Source organism: Canis lupus, chromosome 8, assembly GCF_003254725.2.
Source record: "Canis lupus dingo isolate Sandy chromosome 8, ASM325472v2, whole genome shotgun sequence".
Classification (NCBI taxonomy): Eukaryota; Metazoa; Chordata; class Mammalia; order Carnivora; family Canidae; genus Canis; species Canis lupus.
The window spans coordinates 74,299,250-74,319,178 of record NC_064250.1 but is presented as its reverse complement, the minus strand read 5'-3'; the positions used below and the strand labels follow the sequence as shown (position 1 = coordinate 74,319,178).

Here is a 19,929-nt window from a genome sequence, read left to right as displayed (position 1 = left end):
CTACTCTGTTCCATTCATCTACGTGTTGTTTTGTGCAGGTACCAGGTTGTTTTGATAACAACTCAGTAATAGGGAACCCTGGGTGGCGCAGCGGTTTGGCGACTGCCTTTGGCCCAGGGCGCGATCCTGGAGACCCGGGATCGAATCCCACATCGGGCTCCCGGTGCATGGAGCCTGCTTCTCCCTCTGCCTGTGTCTCTGCCTCTCTCTCTCTCTCTCTGTCTCTCTGTTACTATCATAAATAAATAAAAATTAAAAAAAACAACTCAGTAATATAGATTGACCACAAACATTGTGAGCCCCCTTCCTGTGGTACTTCGATTTTTTCAACATTTTTCTACTTATACAGCGTTTCAAGAAGTAAACTGAGGAAGACACAACGATATAGAAAACCATTGCATGTTTATGTATTAGAAGAATAACTATTGTTGGGACACCTGGGTTGCTCAGTGATTGAGTGTCTGCCTTTGGCTCTCATCAAACTCAAGGTCCTTGGATGGATTCCATGATGGGCTCCCTGTAGGGATCCCACTTCTCCCTCTGACTATATCTCTGCATCACTCTAGGTGTCTCTCATGAATAAGAAAGTTATGAAATAATTTTAAAAACATGAATATTTTAAGAATATATGCTACCCAGAACATTCTATGCAGTCAGTGCAATCCTTATCAAAACATCATAGACTTTCTTTACAGAGTTGAGACAGACATTACTAAGTTTTGTAGGCACAGGCAAAGATACTAGTGACACATGAATCCAACGCTGATACTCTGGCATTTTCAGACTGCATGTTGTGTAAAGAACTGTTTAGGTTCCCTCAGCCAGTTAAATAAATATTTGGTGGGATTCACACTTTCTCCATTTCAAGAGAGGAAAACCTGCCTCCAAATCATGGTAACAGGGCTCAGAAGGCTCTGCAAACAACCTTTGTCATCTGCTTACTCATTCACTGACCCAAACCCAAATCCTGGCCTTAAATATCTACAAACGCAACATCATATTGTCTAAGGACAGAAGTGCTGCCTACTGTAGTCATTGTCTGGGTGTCGTAATTTACATAGCTCATGCACGTGGAAAATGACATGCATCTCCCCTTAGTTGTCTTACGTCTACTGAGCTATTAGATAAGGCAATGAAATAAGAAGAAAAGCAGAGCAATTTTACTGCTCCAACAAGGTGAAGATCTATCCAGGGAAAGTAGGCAATAAAAAATTAATCAGTAGAGAGGAAGAAATATTATTCATTTCCATATGACATGATCTACTACAGGGGCAATGCCTACAAACTCTACAAATTCTAAGAATCAGTTAAGGATTTCAGGGAAAATTCAGGATATAAAATAAATATAGCTATGATTCCACACACTAACAAAAACTACCTATATAAAATTGACAAAATATCACTTTAACTTGCATCAAAAATAAGAATTTAGAAATAAAATAAATAAATTATGTGGAAATAATCTCTAAATTTTATTTAGAAATAAATTTGAATAAAAGCTAAAATACCATACTAAAAATGGCCTATTTTGATGAAAGACTTTTTGGAAAGCAAACAGAAATGAAAAGATTACACCACTCACAGATGAGAACTTGATATTTCCTGAGTGACATCATCACAAAGTGATCTACAAAGGTAATGCAATCCTTGCTATAAACTCGTTAGAATTGATTTGTAGTCAAGAGCTGAAGATATAGTCAGAGGACATGCAAATATGGCCCTCCCTCCACTAATTAAAGCACCCCAGCCCCGACCTTGAGCTGGGAGAGTAGCCCAAGCCCCAGTATCCTCAGGTGACCATATTCAGTGATCAGGATGGAACACAGACAATTTACCATGGTGTCCGTGCTCGCCTGGGTTTTCCTCATCACTATTTTAAAAGATAATTCATGACGTATAAGAGACCTTTAATATGTGAATGCAGGTGAATGAGAGAAACAGAAGATGTGGGATAATTTTCTGACCGGGATGCCTTGTGTCTACAGGTGTCCAGGGTGAAGTGCAGCTGGTGGAGTCTGGGGGAGACCTGGTGAAGCCTGGGGGGTCCCTGAGCCTCTCTTGTGTGGCCTCTGGATTCACCTTCAGTAGCTACTATATGTACTGGGCCCGCCAGGCTCCAGGAAAATGGCTGCAGTGGGTCACATGAATTAGGAGTGATGGAAGTAGCACATATACACTGATGCTGTGAAGGACCGATACACCATCTCCAAAGACAATTCCAAGAACACTCTGTATCTGCAGATGAACAGCCTGAGAGCCAAGGACACGGCCCTATATCACTGTGCAATGGACACAGTGACAGGACCACAGTGTGAGCCCAGACACAAACCTCCCTGTAAAAGGGGATTGGGACCACCAGGGGGTGCACACTACTCAACACTTCTGTCTTGAAGGCCCAGGAGCGGGTGCAGATTGAGATTAATAGCAGATTTCCTGTCAGGGTCTGGGCTTCCTCTCCAAGGAGTAGTTTTCCCCCACGGAGTCTCTCTGGACATAGGATTTTGTGTTAAACTTTTTATTCTCTGTCTTAGAAACTTGGGAAATCAACTCTAGCATCTGCATACTTTTGTAAACAACTCTACTACTTTCACTTCTTGAACTTAAATTTCCCTGACCTGGACTATAAATCAATTACAAATACCTCCATACTCATCAACTGAACATTTTCCTGAATCACAGCAGCACTCCCTGTGCACCAGGGAGAAAGACACAAAGAGATGGAAAAATATTCCACGCTCATGGATTAGAAGATTTAGTATTGTGAAAATGTCAATGTTACACAGGGAAATTTACACAGTCAATGCAATCCCTATCAAATACCATGCACCTTTTTCAGACAGGTGGAACGAATCATCTTAAGATTTGTGTGGAATCAGAAAGGACTCCAAAAAACCTTGGGAATACTGAAAAAGAAAACCAGAGCCAGGGCATCACAATGTCGGATTTCACGTGGCACTACAAATCTGTGATCATGAAGACAGTGCGTTACTGGCACAAAAACAGACACATAGATCAATGGAACAGAATAGAAGACCCAGAAATGGGCCTTCAACTCCATGGTCAACTCTTATCTGAAAAATCAGGTAAGACTCTCCAGTGGAAAAAGGACAGTGTCTTCAATAAATGGTGCTGGGAAAATTGGACAGCCACGTGCAGAAGAATGAAACTAGACCATTCTCTTACACCATACACAAAGATAAAATCCAAATATGAGACAAGATTCCATCAAAATCGTAGAGGAGATCACATGAAATACCCTTTTTGAACTTGGCCACAGCAACTTCTTGCAAGATACATCCATGAGGGCAAGGGAAACAAAAGCAAAAATGAATTATTGGAACTTCTTCAAGATAAATAACTTCTACACAGCAAAAGAAACAGTCAACAGAAGGGAAGATGATATTATCAAGTAACATATAAGGCAAAGGCCTTGTATCCAACATGCGTAAATAACTTATCCAACCAGGAATCCTGTTAAGAAATGGGGAGAAATCATGAACAGGAATTTCTCCAAATAAGACCTACATATGGCCAACAAGTCCATGAAAAAATTCTCCACATCACTTTCTATCAGAGAAAAGCACATCCAAACACAATCAGCTGCTACTTTATACAACAGAGAATGGTGAAAATTAATAAGAAATAAAACAACAAATGTTCGAGAGGATGTAGAGAAAGGGAAACCCTTTTCCACCTTTGGTGGGAATATGAACTGGTACAGCCACTCTGGAAAACAGTGTGGAGGTTTCTAAAGGGTTAAAAATAGATCTTCCCTACGACCCAGGAATTGCACTGCTGGGGATTTACCCCAAAGATACTGATGCAGTGAAACGGCAGGATACCTGCACCCCGATGTTTATAGCAGCAGTGTGCACAATAGCCAAATTCTAGGAGAAGCCATGATGTCCTTTGAGAGACAAATTGATAAACATGATATGGTTTATATATACAAAGGGATATTTCTAAGTCAGTAGAAAGGATCAATAGCTACCATTTGTATCAACGTGTTTGGAACTACACAGTATTACGTCAATGAAATAAGTCAGTCCCAGAAGGAGAATTATCATACTTTCTCTCATACAACAAAAGGGATCATAAGGGAAGGAGGTAAAATGAGAGGGGATAAATCAGAGAGGAAGACCAAACATGAGAGACTCCTATCCCTGGGAGTCAGACAAAGGGCTGGGGAAGAGAGGTGGGTGGTGGGACTTGGTACCTGGGTGACGGGCACTAAGGAGGGCACATGATGAGATGAGCACTTGGTGTTACTCTATGTTGGGAAATTGAGCTTAAATAAATACTGAATAAATACATGAAAAACAAACTATTAGAGAGAACATTATGAGCAATAACATGCCAACAAATTCAACAATCAGAGAAAAAATGGATGCCTTCAAGTAAATGTAGAAACAACCCAGTCGGAAACAGGAATGAATAGAAAATCTGTAAAGACTCCAAACCAAGGAATGAAAATCAAACATATTTAAAAGTCTTCTGACAATCAAAAGTCCTGGGACAGATGGCTACCCCTGGGAATGCAAGAAGTATTGAAATAGAATTAATACCTATCCTGAAAATTTTCCAAAAAATAGAAATTAAAGGAAACTTCCAAGCTCATTTTCAGAAGGTAGCATTGCCTTGATCTAAAAAGCAGACAAAGATCCAACCTAAAAGGAGAATTACAGACTAATATCCTTGATGGATATGGATGCAAAATGTTGCCAAGATCCTAACCAACGGGATCCACCAGTACGTTAATAGGATAATTCACCATGACAAAATGGGCCTAATTTCTGGTCTGTAAGGGTGGATCAGCATGTGCAAATCCAACAATGGGATTTGGATCATTAATAAAACAAAGGATAAGGACCATTTTATAATCTCAACTCATGCCCAAAAAGCTTTTGGCAAGAGCGATTATATATTCATGTAAAACATTTCTTGCTGTGTAGCATAGGGGAACATATTCAACAAAGAAGCCATCTACAGAAGACACATGGAGAATGTCTTCCTCAACAGGGAAAATGTGAGAGCTTTTCCCCTAAGATCAGGAAGAGGACAGGGATACCCTCCGTCACCCCTATTTTTCACCATTGTGGTAGAAGGCAATGTCTCGTCAATCAGACAGCAAACAGAAGGAAATTTCCTCCAACTCAGCAAAGAAAAAATCAAACTTTCACTCTTCACAGGCAAGTTATTTTAATCTCAAATCCCAAAGATTCCTTTGAAAAAATTTCTAGAACCTACACCGGATTTCAGCAAGATTGGAGCATGTTAAATGAATACGAGGAAGTCAATGGCTTTTCTATATAGTGCAAATGAAATAGAAAAAAGAAAAACAAGGACTGGATGCAATTTATAATTGCACCAGAAATCATCAGATAATGAGGGAAAATCCTAACCAAAGAGGGATGGATGTATAGTCTAAACATTCCAGAACACTTATGAAAGACAGAATGGAAGACACAAGTTGTTAGAAAATATTTATTCTCATAGATTATAAAAATAAATATTGAAAAAATAACTATGCTACCAAGAGCAAGTTATCCTTTCAAAGCCAGGTTTATAAAATATCACCAGCATTTGTTGCAGAGCTTGAGCAAATGTTCTAAAAACCTTTAGGGAACCACAAAGACCTCCACTAACCAAAGCAATCCTGAAAAAGTAAAGCAAAGCTGGAGACATCCTGATTCTGGTTGCAAGGTAAATTATGACATTGTGATCACCAGAACAGTATGGCGCTGGAAAAAATACAGACTTATAGACAAATAGAAAACTTTAAGAACCCAGAAATGGACCCAGAATAGTATGGTCAAAAAATCTTGACAAAGCAGGAAAGAATATCCAATGGATAAAAAGAAAATATCTTCAATAAATGCCATTGGCAATATTGGAGAGCCACATGCAGAAGAAAGAAAGTGGAAACTTGTTTTACATCATTCACAAAAATGAACTCAAAGTTGATGAAAGACCTAAATGTGAGTCAGGAAACCATGAGAATCCTCAGGAGAACACAGGCAGCACCTTTTCTACCTTTTCTCAGCTGCAACCACTTCTAGACGTGTCTCCAGAGGCAAGGGAAAACAAAGGAAAATGAACTATGGCGACTTCATCAAGGAAAGAGCATTTCCACAGGAAAGGAATCACCCAAAGTAACTAAAAGGCCACCTAGATAATCCGAGAAGACATTTGTAAATGTCTTATCAGATTAAAGTCTCAAATTCTAATCTAAAATGAACTTATCTCAAAAAAAATAAAATAAAATGAACTTATCTCAACACACACCAGAGATATATATCCCAATCAGAATTGGGCAGAAGTTGTGAACAGACTTCCTGTCCTTCATGAGGTCCCGCACCACACCATATATTAGGGAGCTGATCCACATGCAAAAAGAAATTCATTTTCTCTCCTAGTTCTGCTATATATCAGAAAAAATATTAGAGTAAAGAATCTGACAAATAACAGGGAAAATATTGATGCACCTAAATCTAAGATTACCATTGAAATTAGGCAATAATAAAATAAAAGATATTAAAATCAGTCAACAGGAAGTTAAATAATTTGTTTGCATATACATAGTCAATGAGGATAATTATTTCTAAAAACAATTACAAGTAACTAGTGAGCTCAAACAAAATTCAGGAAATAAAATCAACATAGACAATAAAGTTAAATCTTACACACTAACAACACATTTTCCGTATCAAATTTACAAACAATCACCTTTATACTGGTACCAAAAAAAAATATTTATGATTAAACTTCATTAAGCAGAGAAAATACTGCTTAAAAATGACCTGTACTAAAGATATACCTTTAAAAAGGAACAGAAATGCAAAGATTAATACATTGATGGATTAGAACATCATAAATCCACTGTGAAACCGAAAGAAACTGATCTGGGCTTGTGAAGCAATCTTTGTATATAACTTATTAAGAATTGCATCTAAGTTGGTAGGTGACTATATAGTCAGGGACATGCAAATAAGGCCCTTCCTGCACTGATTAAACATGCCCAGCCCCGACCCTGCAGCTGGGAGAGGAGCTCCAGCCCCAGGATCCCCAGGTGACCCCATTCAGTGCTCAGGACACAACAGAGACAACGACCATGGAGTCTGTGCTCTGCTGGGTTTTCCTTGTCGCTATTTTAAAAGGTAATTCATGGAGAACAAGAGACCTTGAGTCTGTGAGTGGATGTGAGTGAGAGAAACAGGATGTGGGAGTTTCCTGACCAGGATGTCTTGTGTCTACAGGTGTCCAGGGTGAGGTGCAGCTGGTGGAGTCTGGGGGAGACCTGGTGAAGCCTGGGGGGTCCCTGAGACTCTCCTGTGTGGCCTCTGGATTCACCTTCAGTAGCTACTACATGTACTGGGTCCGCCAGGCTCCAGGGAAGGGGCTTCAGTGGGTCGCACAAATTAGCAGTGATGGAAGTAGCACATACTACGCAGACGCTGTGAAGGGCCGATTCACCATCTCCAGAGACAACGCCAAGAACACGCTGTATCTGCAGATGAACAGCCTGAGAGCCGAGGACACGGCTATGTATTACTGTGCAAAGGACACAGTGAGGTGACCTCAGTGTGAGCCCAGACACAAACCTCCCTGTAGAAGGGGATCAGGACCACCAGGGGGTGCACACTACTCAACACTTTTGTCTTGAAGGCCCAGGAGCAGGTGCAGATTGAGGTTATCAGCAGATTTCCTGTCAGGGTCTGGGCTTCCTCTCCAAGGAGCAGTTTCCCCAAGGGAGTCTCTGGGCACAGAATTCTGTGCTTACGTATTCAGTCTCTAACTTACAAACTTTGTTGTCATAGAAAGAGAAATATTCCCACGTCCAAAAATGGCAGTGTCTCTTGTTTTGCCTATTCCTTATTCAGTTTCTGATTTGGAATGTTGGTTGGTTTTAGTCAACAACTCTTCTTATATGCTCAGGGACAAAGCTGCTTAAAATTTCTTACTACTGTCCATAAAAACCAGTTTATTACCCATATCTCCATTTACCACAACTTCTCCTTTATAAGAGTCCCAGCTGTATACATGGAACATGAAACAACCACCCAGCTCACTGTGCAATGATTTTATTTTATTTTGTATATTTTTATTGGATTTCAATTTGCCAATATATACCATAACACCCAGTGCTTATCCGGCCAAGTGCCCCCCTCACTGCCTGTCACCCAGTCACCCCAACCCTCCGCTGACTTCCCCTTCCACGACCCCTTGTTCATTTCCCAGAGTAAGGATTCTCTCATGTTCTGTCTCCTTCCCTGACATTTCCCCCTCATTTTCCTTCCTTTCTCCTTTATTCCCTTTCTCAATGTTTTACATTCACTGCATAAATGCGACCATATGTTTGTCATTTTCCCATTGACTTACTTCACTCAGCATAATACCCTCCAGTTCCATCCACGTTGTTGCAAAGGGTGGGTATTCCTCGTTTCTAATATGCAAGGATTTTAGAAACAACATAAAGTTCATGCTGGTCATGACACTACAAAGGGCTCGAAAATCAAATGGAGAGAAGATGGAGTACAGGTGTGACTTCAGTCTTGAACCACTCTCACAGAATCAATATCAGTGTGAATCTGGGAAAGCAAGGGACCCCAAGAAGTACGTTGTGAGGATGTGTAGTCTGAAGAGCCCCCCAAACACACACAGACATGAGAGAACAAACCTTTATCAACTTCATCATCGTGTCTGTTGAGAGCAGGGCAAGCCTGTCATCATATCATAAGTGCTTGGATTTTGGAAGGACACTGGCTCATGGTGTGTGTTGTAGGACAGTGGGAGGGACAAGGTCCTGCTACAGGAGGGACTTGTGTGGAGTCAGTGTCCCACCTGCATCAAAGGAGGGAATTCTGTTGTTCCTGTTGGATTTCCCATGGGTGGGGAAGGAGGAGAAGAGGGAGGACTGGTGATCACAGGTGATAGCAGGTGACACTCAAATTACGGTGTGATGACAAATTAAACTAAACTATTACGAGAACTGAGAGAAAAAAAGGTGGAGGAGGACTTTCCACCTGCAGGGATTAACTCATGGATCCTTCAGGTGCTGATATCAGCTCACTCTGTGTGACCTCTACATCCCTGTTTTGGAACCTAACATCCATGTGATGGAGGATGAGGTGTGGCCTTAGGGGAGCACTTAGGTCAGGAGGTACAGCCTCATGATGGGATCAGGGACTTTATACACCAGGACTAGGAAAGCTCCCTGCCTCTGGGCCCCATATGAGATGGCAGGGAAAAGACAGGTGAGGACGTGGGCGCTCTCCAGATACCACATCTGCCTGCACCTGGACCTCAGACATCCCATACTCCAGAGCTGTGAGAATGAGTGTCTGCTGTTTAATCCACAGAGTCTGGGAATGCAGTGACATCACCCAGAAACACTTAAACAGGATGTCACCTCTTATTTGTCCTTTACAATCTGGTCCCAGGAAAACACTCAGGTTATGACAAAACAGAGCAGGAACCCCACACCTGGACTCACTGTCCTCACCTACCATCCATGCTCCTGTCCTTAGTTGCTGTGCATCACATTTTGCCACATATTCTTCCTACAACCCTGCGGTTCGTTAGACCCATTAGTATCCTGGGATTCCTCCCTCTTTACCACCTGTGCACCTTCAAGGCAGCACATCCCCATGGAAACGGACATCAAAAGGTTCAGATTTTCCTCTCTGCTGCTCATACTACTCTGTAGAATATTCTGTATCAGCCTCCCTCTTGTCATCATCGCCACAGCTATATGCCCCATAAAAAAATCCACACCTCCTATGTCCAAAAGGTGGTCAGTTTTCTACATGTCGACTTGCAGTTTTTGTTCTGCCAGACCTCTGAGTGACTTCATTGGAAATCAGAATGATTGCATAACTACCTATCATGTTCCAGTTACGAGGCAATCCCAAGGACCCTGATCCAGAATCTTAACTCCTCCCTCCCAGTGCTGTTATAGCAATGACCATGGGGGGAATTCCCTCTGGTTTATATGCTGAAGATCAAACGGGGATTCTGGAATTTTATTTTATTTTTTTTTATTTTTTATTTTTGCATTACAAAGATTTTATTGGCTTTATTCAATGATTCATGTATCAAGCAGCATCCAGTCTAGTAGATAGAAAGGAGTTCTGAGGAGCTGTACAAATTGAAAGACTTTTATAGGCAGAAGGGAGTGGAAACAAGGAAATTACAGTAAGCAAAAAAGCAGGTTGGTAATTGCAAGGTTTCTTTCCTTTAGGGGATGGCAGAGATCTATGAGACAGATTACAAACTAGTGCTAGTCAGATGATTTCTGATCGATTAGCTTAAGATTCCATTTCTGGAAAAGACAAAATTGTAATTAAGTCTCAGTTTAGTGATGTGGGGCTTAGCATAAACACTCCATTTAGACTTGTCTTAATTTTAACAAGTGGAAACTGAAATGGAATTTTATTTTAAAATCATCTTAATTAATTTCCCTCCCAACTCTATCTCAGTCCTGTGGATTAAGTTGCTGCCTGAGCGTATGTTGTACAATTATTATTTTTTTTTAATTTATTTTTTATTGGTGTTCAATTTACTAACATACAGAATAACACCCAGTTATTTTGCAGTAAGTAATATTGACACGAGTGATCCATGCACATATTGTCCCTAATGAATGACATAGAGAGGAAAGCACCTCTTAACATGTGACACAGGCTTTGGGCAGGAGGTCGGGCATCCTCCACAAGGACAAGAATTGCAGGGATATTATTATCACAATTCTGTGTCTTCATTCTATTGTGGTAGATACTCTATAGATGGTGTGGGCAGCTGGCAGTCTCTCAAATGCACATGATCCTTTCAGGGATGGAAACTGCGGGAACTAGGGGCAGAACAGAAGTCCTCTCTCATTTGGCAGGGTCAAAGGCGCTAACTTGAAAAACCTGAAATTTGAGGTGGATCAGAGCAGGAAACTGGAATTGAATTCCGTAACCTTGGTATTTTCCCTAAGTCTCTATATTCCTCTGTATGTACAAAAGCCAGTTCTATATCCTGTTCCAGAATAACAGCTTTATGATAAAGAGGTCACATAGGGTGCTGGGTCTGTGTTCAGAGAGTGTCTGTGGTGTGTGCTGCATGCACTGTGCTCTCCTCTTTTGGCTGCTATTTCCTTCAGGCCAGGTGTCTACACAGGCTCTCCTTGCCTGCAGTGGGCAGTGTGTGGTCCCTGGCCAAGATGTGGTGAGTTTTAATGGGGTGAGCTCTGCTCTGCTTGTTAAATGAGTCCTGATGCCACCTTCACTAGAAGTGAGGCCCTGCTGAATTCTCTGGTTAGGAGATGTGGGTGGGCAAGGGTGCAGCCGCTCTGGGAAATCATATGGTGTGACATCAAATAAGTAATAGTAGACCTACCCTATGATCCAGCAACTGCCCTACTGGTCATTTACTCTAAGAATATAAAAGCACTAAGATGCCTGGGTGGCTCAGCAGTTGAGCACATCCCTTCAGCTCAAGTCATGTTCCCAATCTGAGGATTGTGTCTCATATTGGATGCCTGGGAGGAGCCTGTTTCTCACTCTTTGTCACTGCCTCATTCAGTCTCCCATGAATAAATACATAAAATCATTAAGAGGAAAAAAACTCTGAGACACCTGGGTGGCTCAGTAGTTGGGCATCTGCCTTTGGCTCATGGCTTAATCTCAGAGTCCAGGGATCAAGTCTCTCATTGGGCTCCCTGCATGGACCCTGCTGCTCCCTCTGCCTATGTCTCTGCCTCTGTGTATGTCTGTGTTTCTCAGGTATAAATAAAGTCTTTTAAAAATAGAATAAAATATAATACAAAAATACAAATTCAAAGGGATACATGTACCTGAATTTTTACAGCAGCATTATGCACATTAACCAAACTATCAAAACTATCCATACATGGAATGAAATCTAATCCATTTGGAACTATGGGGATGGAGGTAGCAAGTATAAGGCTAAGTGAAGTGAGTCAGTCAAAGTAAGACAATCGTTGTATGATTTCAGTCATATATTGAGTTTAACAAAGAAAAAATGAGCAAAGGGGAATAAAGTCAATACCTAGACCAAGTAATAGCCCCTTCATTACAGAGTACAGGTTGATGGCTATCACATGGGTGGTAAGTGGGGTATGGATGACTTGTCAAATGGGGATTAGGGAGTGTATTATTGTGTAGGACACATTGTGAGAACCCACATTCTGGGAGTGTCAGAAAACCTGGTGAGAGGAGAGCTGTGGGGGAGGGCTGAGGAGGTGACAGGGACAAGGATTTTCCTGACTTCCTCACATCAATGAGTCAGGCGTTTGGGACAAAGATGATGCTCTTGTGTGCACGCCATTCTCTCTAGGAAGTTTGGGAGCAACAGCTACACTGAAGGGATGATACAGGTCAAACACTTTGAATGAAGAAAAAATGTATTACTTTCTGTAGTGGCGATATTTGCAATCTCCATATTGATAGAAGGAGAGGATGTCCCTTGAGGCATCATCTGGGAAGACTTGGGAGGTGTCTGGCTTCAGAGTCTGGACTGTAGATGTGTCATCATTGAGCTTGGAATATCTCCTTCTTTTTTGAAATGTGACAACGTGTTTGGGGTAAAGAAGTAATGTGAACCCCATGGATGAATTTCTCTGTCCCAGTCCCCGTGGGAGAATCACAACATTATATTCCCCAATATGGCAAGGGAAACAAAAGCAAAAATGAATTCTGGGAGCACCATCAAGATAAAAATGTTCTGAAGAACAAAGGAAACTGTCAACAAAACTGAACCACTAGCTACAGAAGGGAGAAGATATTAGAAATGACATATCAGACAAAAGGCTTGTATGCAACATGTATAAAGAATTTATTAAAACTCATCACCCGGGATCCCTGGGTGGCACAGCGGTTTAGCGCCTGCCTTTGGCCCAGGGCGCGATCCTAGAGACCTGGGATCGAATCCCACGTCGGGCTCCTGGTGCATGGAGCCTGCTTCTCCCTCTGCCTGTGTCTCTGCCTCTCTCTCTCTCTCTGTCTCTGTGTGACTATCATAAATAAATAAAAATTTAAAAAAAACTTATCACCCAAGAAACAAGGAATCCAGTCAAGAAATGGGGAGAAAACATTAACAGAAATTTCTCTGAACAAACCTACAGTTGGCCAACAAGCACATCTGTAAAAAATATCAACAGCACTGTTCACAGATTTAGAATAATCAGAAAATATTTAGGGAACCACAAAGACCTCAAGGAGCGACAGCAATCTTGAAAAAGTAAAGCAAAAGCAAAGCTTATGACATCCTGATTCTGATTGTCAAAATATATTACAACGTTGTGATCATCAGGACACTATGGCACTGCCACAAATACAGATGTATAGATAAATAAAAAAGTTTGAGAACCCAGAAATGGACCCTGAAATCTGTGGTCAAAAAATCCTGAAAAGGCAGGAAAGAATATCCAATGGAAAAAAGAAAGTCTCTTCAGCAAATAGCGTTGGGAATACTTGAGACCCACATGCAGAAGAATGAAAGGGGACCCTTTTCTCACATCATTCACAACAATGGACTCAAAGTTGATGAAAGAATTAAATGTGAGTTGGGAAACCATCAGATTCCTCAGGAGAACACAGGCATAACCTTTTCTACCTCAGCTGTTGTCTGCAGAGGCAAGGGAAAGAAAAGGAAAATGAACCATGGCGACTTCATCAAGGAAAGAGCATTTTCACAGCAAAGGAATCACTCAAAGTAACTAAAAGTCAACCTACAGAATGGGAGAAGATACTTGGAAATGTCTTATCTATTTAAGAGCTGGAATCCAAAATATACAAAAGGCTTATCAAACTCAACAGCCACCAGAATCTCCAATCAGAATTGGGCAGTTGTTGTGAACAGACTTCTTGTCCTGTCCTGAGATCCCACATCACACCATATATTAGGGATCTCATCCACATGCAAAACAAATTTCATTTGCTCACCTAGAACTGCTGTATATCCATCAAAATATTAGAACAAAGAATCTGACAGAAAAGAAGGAAAACGTTTATGCCCCTTACTCAGAGATTACCATAGAAATTAGGCAATAATAAAATAAAAGATATTAATATCAGTCAACGAAAGAAAAATAATTTGCTTCTATATGACATTGCTATATAAATAATGAATGAGAACAAGCCTTACAAAAACACTTAGAAATAACTAAGGAGCTCAGGGAAAATTCAGGACATAAAATCAATTTATACAATAAAGCTAATTTCTACACACTAACAACAAATTTTCTGTATAAGATTTACAAAACAATTCCCTTTACACTGCTATCAAAAATAACACCAAAGAAACAAACAATCCAATCATGAAATGGGCAAAAGACATGAACAGAAATCTCACAGAGGAAGACATAGACATGGCCAACATGCACATGAGAAAATGCTCTGCATCACTTGCCATCAGGGAAATACAAATCAAAACCACAATGAGATACCACCTCACACCAGTGAGAATGGGGAAAATTAACAAGGCAGGAAACAACAAATGTTGGAGAGGATGTGGAGAAAAGGGAACCCTCTTACACTGTTGGTGGGAATGTGAACTGGTGCAGCCACTCTGGAAAACTGTGTGGAGGTTCCTCAAACAGTTAAAAATATACCTGTCCTACGACCCAGCAATTGCACTGTTGGGGATTTACCCCAAAGATACAAATGCAATGAAACGCCGGGACACCTGCACCCCGATGTTTATAGCAGCAATGGCCACGATAGCCAAACTGTGGAAGGAGCCTCGGTGTCCAACGAAAGATGAATGCATAAAGAAGATGTGGTTTATGTATACAATGGAATATTACTCAGCTATTAGAAATGACAAATACCCACCATTTGCTTCAACGTGGATGGAACTGGAGGGTATTATGCTGAGTGAAGTAAGTCAGTCGGAGAAGGACAAACATTATATGTTCTCATTCATTTGGGGAATATAAATAATAGTGAAAGGGAATATAAGGGAAGGGAGAAGAAATGTGTGGGGAATATCAGAAAGGGAGACAGAACGTAAAGACTGCTAACTCTGGGAAACGAACTAGGGGTGGTAGAAGGGGAGGAGGGCAGGGGGTGGGAGTGAATGGGTGACGGGCACTGGGTGTTATTCTGTATGTTAGTAAATTGAACACCAATAAAAAATAAATAAAAAAAAAACAAAAATAAATATTTATGATTATACCTCATTAGGGAGAGAAAATCCCATTTAGAAATGAGCAATATTAATGAAAGACTTAAAAAGGCACAGAAAGGCAAAGATAAAGACATTGATGGGTTAGATCATCATAAATACACTGTCCCCCCTATAGAAAGTGATCTACGGTTGTGAAGTAATCCTTGTATATAACATGTAAAGAATTGAATCTAAGTCTGGAGTTTATTATATAGTTAACCACATACAAATAGGGCCTTCACTCCACTGATTAAACCAGCCCATCCCGGACCCTGCAGCTGGGAGAGAAGCCCCAGCCCCAGGATACCCAGGGGACCCCATTCAGTGCTCACGACACAATAAAGACAAACCACCATGGAGTCTGAAGTCTGTGCTCCGCTGGGTTTTCCTTATAGCTATTTTAAAAGGTAATTCAGGAGGAACAAGAGACCATAAGTCTGTAAGTGGAGGTGAGTGAGAGAAACAGGGGATGTGGGACAGTTTCCTGACCAGGATGTCTTGTGTCTGCAGGTGTCCAGGGTGAGGTGCAGCTGGTGGAGTCTGGCGGAGACCTGGTGAAGCCTGGGCGGTCCCTGAGACTGTCCTGTGTGGCCTCTGGATTCACCTTCAGTAGCTACAGCATGAGCTGTGTCCGCCAGGCTCCTGGGAAGGGCTGCAGTGGGTTGCAAAAATTAGCAATAGTGGAAGTAGCACATACTACACAGATGCTGTGAAGGGCCGACTCACCATCTCCAGAGACAATGCCAAGAACATGCTCTATCTGCAGATGAACAGCCTGAGAGCCGAGGACACGGCCTTGTATTACTGTGCAGACACAGTGAGTTGACCTAAGTGTGAGCCCAGACACAAACCTCCCTGTAGAAGGGGATTGGGCCACCAGGGGGTGCAAACTCCTCACCATTTCTGTCTTGAAGGCCCAGGAGCAGGTGCAGATGGAGGCTCTGGGCAGCTTTCCTGTCAGGGTCTGGGCTTCCTCTTCCATGAGCAGTTTCCCTAGGGAGCCTCTCTGAACACTTGATTATGTGTTTACCTATTCAGTCTCTTTCTTAAGAGACTTAGAAATTCAAGTATAGCACTGCAATTACTTGTAGTTAACTTTTCCTGACACGAAATATTAATCAATTACAGATACCTCCATTCATGTTATCTGAACTTCTTTATGAGACCCAGTGGCACTCACTGTGTATCACAGGACCCCAAGTTAATATGCTGTATTGAATATCACGGTATAGAGGAATTTCCAATCAACACAAGAGAATAGAGACATTCTACAAAAATGGTAATAACAGCCTGAGAGTGTGAGAGATTCCCAGCATGACATGGTAAGGATGTGGACTCGAAGGTCACTCACACACACACACACACACACACGCACAAACACTCATGAGAGTATAAATTTTTATCTCCCTCAGCTTCATGTCCGTTGGGAGCCAGGCAGGCCTCTCATTACATTACAAATGCCTGGATGGTGCCAGGGAAGGACACTGGCTCAGAGTGTGTGTTGTGGGTCAGTGGTGGGGATGGAGTCCTGCTCCAGGAGGGGCTTGTGTTGAGTCAGTGTCCCAACTGTATCAAAAGAGGGGACTCCTGGGTTATTGTTTGATTTCTTATCCTATCTGTGGAAGAGAATAATGAGGAAGGAACGTCAGTGAGCTAGCAGGCAATAAAGAATGGACATGGTGTGAGGAATAATTTCACTAAACAAGTATCAAAGTGGAAGGACAAAAGAGAGACATTTACATTCTCAGTAGACAAATGTCTGAATCCCGCGGAAAGGAGAGGAATAATATATGGAAGCAGCACAAAACATAAAATGATAATACAAATAGGCCAAGATCCTACCAGGTCTCAGATGGAAGCTGTCTTCTCCCCAGGGTCTCCAGCTGGCTCTTAAGGTCATGTGTACGTAGTGTGTTCAGAGTCCAGAAGCTTCTACTGGATCCATCAGGATCCTAGGGGTAAGGACTGGGATTCAAGGACCTTCCACCTGCAAAGTATGACTCATAGATTATTCAGGTGCTGACATCAGCTCACTCTGTGTGACCCCTACGATCCCCATGTTGGAACCTAATGTCCATGAGATGGGGGGAGGTGGTGGGGCCTTAGGGGAGCACTTAGGTCAAGAAGTGCAGACTCCTGATGGGATCAGGGCCCTTATACACCAGGACTGGGAAAGCTCCCGGTACCCTGGCCCCATGTGAGGTGACGGGGAAAGGACGGGGTAGGACGTGGGTGCTCTCCAGACACATCTGCTTGCACTTGGACCTTAGATGTCCCAGATTCCAGAGCTGTGAGAATGAGTGTCTGTTGTTTGATCTGCCCAGTCCATGTACGATGTTCCAGCAAGTCGCACAGGCTAAACTCAATTTTTTCTTTGTTTAAATTAAATTTACCAACATTTACTATATACTCAGTGCTCATCACATCATGTGCCCTCCTTAACTCCCATCACCCAGTTACCCCATCCCACACCCTCTCCCTTCCAGCGACCCTTAGTTTTTTTTTCCCCCTGGAGTATAGTGTCTCTCATGATTTGGCTTCCTCTCTGTTATTACCCTACTAAGTTTCACTCCTTTCCTTATGGTCTTTTTCAGTATTTCTTATATTCCACATATGAGTGAGACTATATAATTGTCTTTGTGTGATTGATTTATTTCTCTCAATATAATACCTCCAGGTCCAAACATGTTAAGGAAATGTAATTTCATGTTATACTTGTTATACTTCATTTCTGATGGAGGTGTAATATTCCTTTGTATACGTAAACCACATCTTTTTTATCCATTCATCTGTCGATGGACACTGAGGCTCCTTCCATGATTTCTTTATCCACACTTCTGTACCAGCACATCATGACTCCTCCCAGAATTTGGCTGTTGTGGACATTGCTGCTGTGAACATTGGGGTGCAGGTGTCCATTCGTTTAACTACATCTGTGTCTTTGGGGTAAATACCCTGTAGTGCAATGGCTGGGTCCTGGGGTGGCTCTATATTCACTTTTTTAGGACATACCATTCAGTTTTCTGGAGTGGCTGAACAAGCCTGCATCCCCACAAAAAGTGGAAGAGAGTTGCACTTTCTCGATATCCTCACTTATATTTATTGTTATGGCCTTGTTACTGTATCCATTCTGAGTTATATAAGTGGCATTATTGTGCTCATCCCATCAAGTGCCCTCCTCAGTGTCCATCACCCAGTCAGTTACCCCAACCCCCGCCTACTTCCCTTTCCACCACCCCTTGTTCTTTTTCCAGATACAGGAGTTTCTCATGCTCTATCACTCTCACTGATATTTCCCACTCATTTTCTCTCCTTACCCCTAAAATCCCTTTCACTATTTTTTATCAAAGTAGAGAGATGCCTGGGTGGCTCAGGAGTTTAGTGCCTGCCTTCTACTCAGGGTGTGATCCTAGAGTCCAGAGATCAAGTCCCACATCGGGCTCCCTGCATGGAGCCAGCTTCTCCCTCTGCCTTTGTCTCTGTCACTATCATGAATAAATAAATAAAATATTTAAAATGTATCTAAGTGTCTATCATCAATCTCTCATATATTCATCTGAAGTCTATTTGAGGTCTCTTCATCTAGCTCAGCCTTTATCCTATTGTCATGAGCCTGTCAGGAATCTGAACTGAATTCCTGCAATCTCTTCTTAGGCCCCTAATGATTAGATCATAGTCAACCCCAGGACTGATGCTCCATTTCCTTCACGGTAGCTATTTGTTGTTCCCTAAGTCCACACCTGAGATAGTTATGATCTCTGTGCTGCATCAGAGGAACATAGTCCACGTTCTGTAAAGTACGTCCCTGCTCCCTAAGTTAACAGGCCCTTGTGTCAGGTACAGGTCTCAGGAGAAGTGAGGCAGCCTCCCCCCCATAGGAATCATACCTGAAGATCACAGATTAGGTGCCCTGTGTTGTTGTCTGTGCCCTCAAGGATGTGGGTACCACATCCAGGGAATGCAGACACCTGTGTCCAGGCAGACAAAGCCCGTCAGTACTGACCATCAGGATCAAGGTCTCCAGGTGGTCTATGCTGTGCAGGTAGCAGTTCACAAATGGTCAAGTACATCCATGTGGAAACTGAAAGAAATGTGATCTTGGGAACCAGTAAATTTATGTATCGTTATATTTACAGCTGGTTAGTTACCAATATAAAATTTCTTCATGCAATTATGTCTGGGATGAATGTTACATTTGACTGTACATACGACTAGATTGGTAAAGTTCTCTGCACCAATGTGGATCCTCTTAAATTCTTTTTTAAAAGATACATTAGGCTTAATTAAATTGTGAAAAAAAATAGTGATCCACTCATTTGTCCAACACAGATTCTTTTGCTCTAAATGTTGAGGCCATTTATTGACCTGATTCCAACACAACTTCTAGACCCCATGCTTGTCCAACAGCAAACAGCATGCCTTGTGGGTTCAATGAGGAGATGCCCATCGGTCTTCCTGGGAGGTCCCAGGGAGCCTGACTCAGTGGCTGTCCACTTATGGGGACAGGCTTCCTCCCAAACCTGCCCAATTTTCCTCAACAAATGGATAAAATCCACTCTCAGGCAGTATGAGCTCACTGCTCTTTCCTCAGGGCAGGGTGTGGTGTCTGGGGAAGGCAGAGCTGTGTTCTGGAGGAAGATGAGTTTATAGGGCCTTCTCTGTGTCTGGTGAGAGCTCCTCAAGTTTAGGGTCTCAGATGTCAGGTTGGGACTGTGGGGATTGTTGTGATTGTTCATGACTGAGAAGACCTGAGTCTCC

The 19,929-nt window shown here is 42.0% G+C and overlaps 2 gene segments (V, D, J or C); both read left to right on the top strand.

Moving 5' to 3' along the window:
- The window catches only part of LOC112670967 (immunoglobulin heavy variable 3-48-like), a 75,872-nt gene extending 73,726 nt beyond the window's left edge, over nucleotides 1-2,146 (top strand). Inside the window, 1 exon segment of the V gene segment in view lies at nucleotides 1,986-2,146. Coding sequence covers nucleotides 1,986-2,146 — 161 coding nt within the window.
- A 4,901-nt stretch (nucleotides 2,147-7,047) lies between these two features.
- Nucleotides 7,048-7,576, top strand: LOC112670948 (immunoglobulin heavy variable 3-74-like). The segment is given in 2 exon segments: nucleotides 7,048-7,157; nucleotides 7,257-7,576. Coding segments are annotated over 2 exon segments (366 nt in total).
- Nucleotides 7,577-19,929: the final 12,353 nt, after the last annotated feature.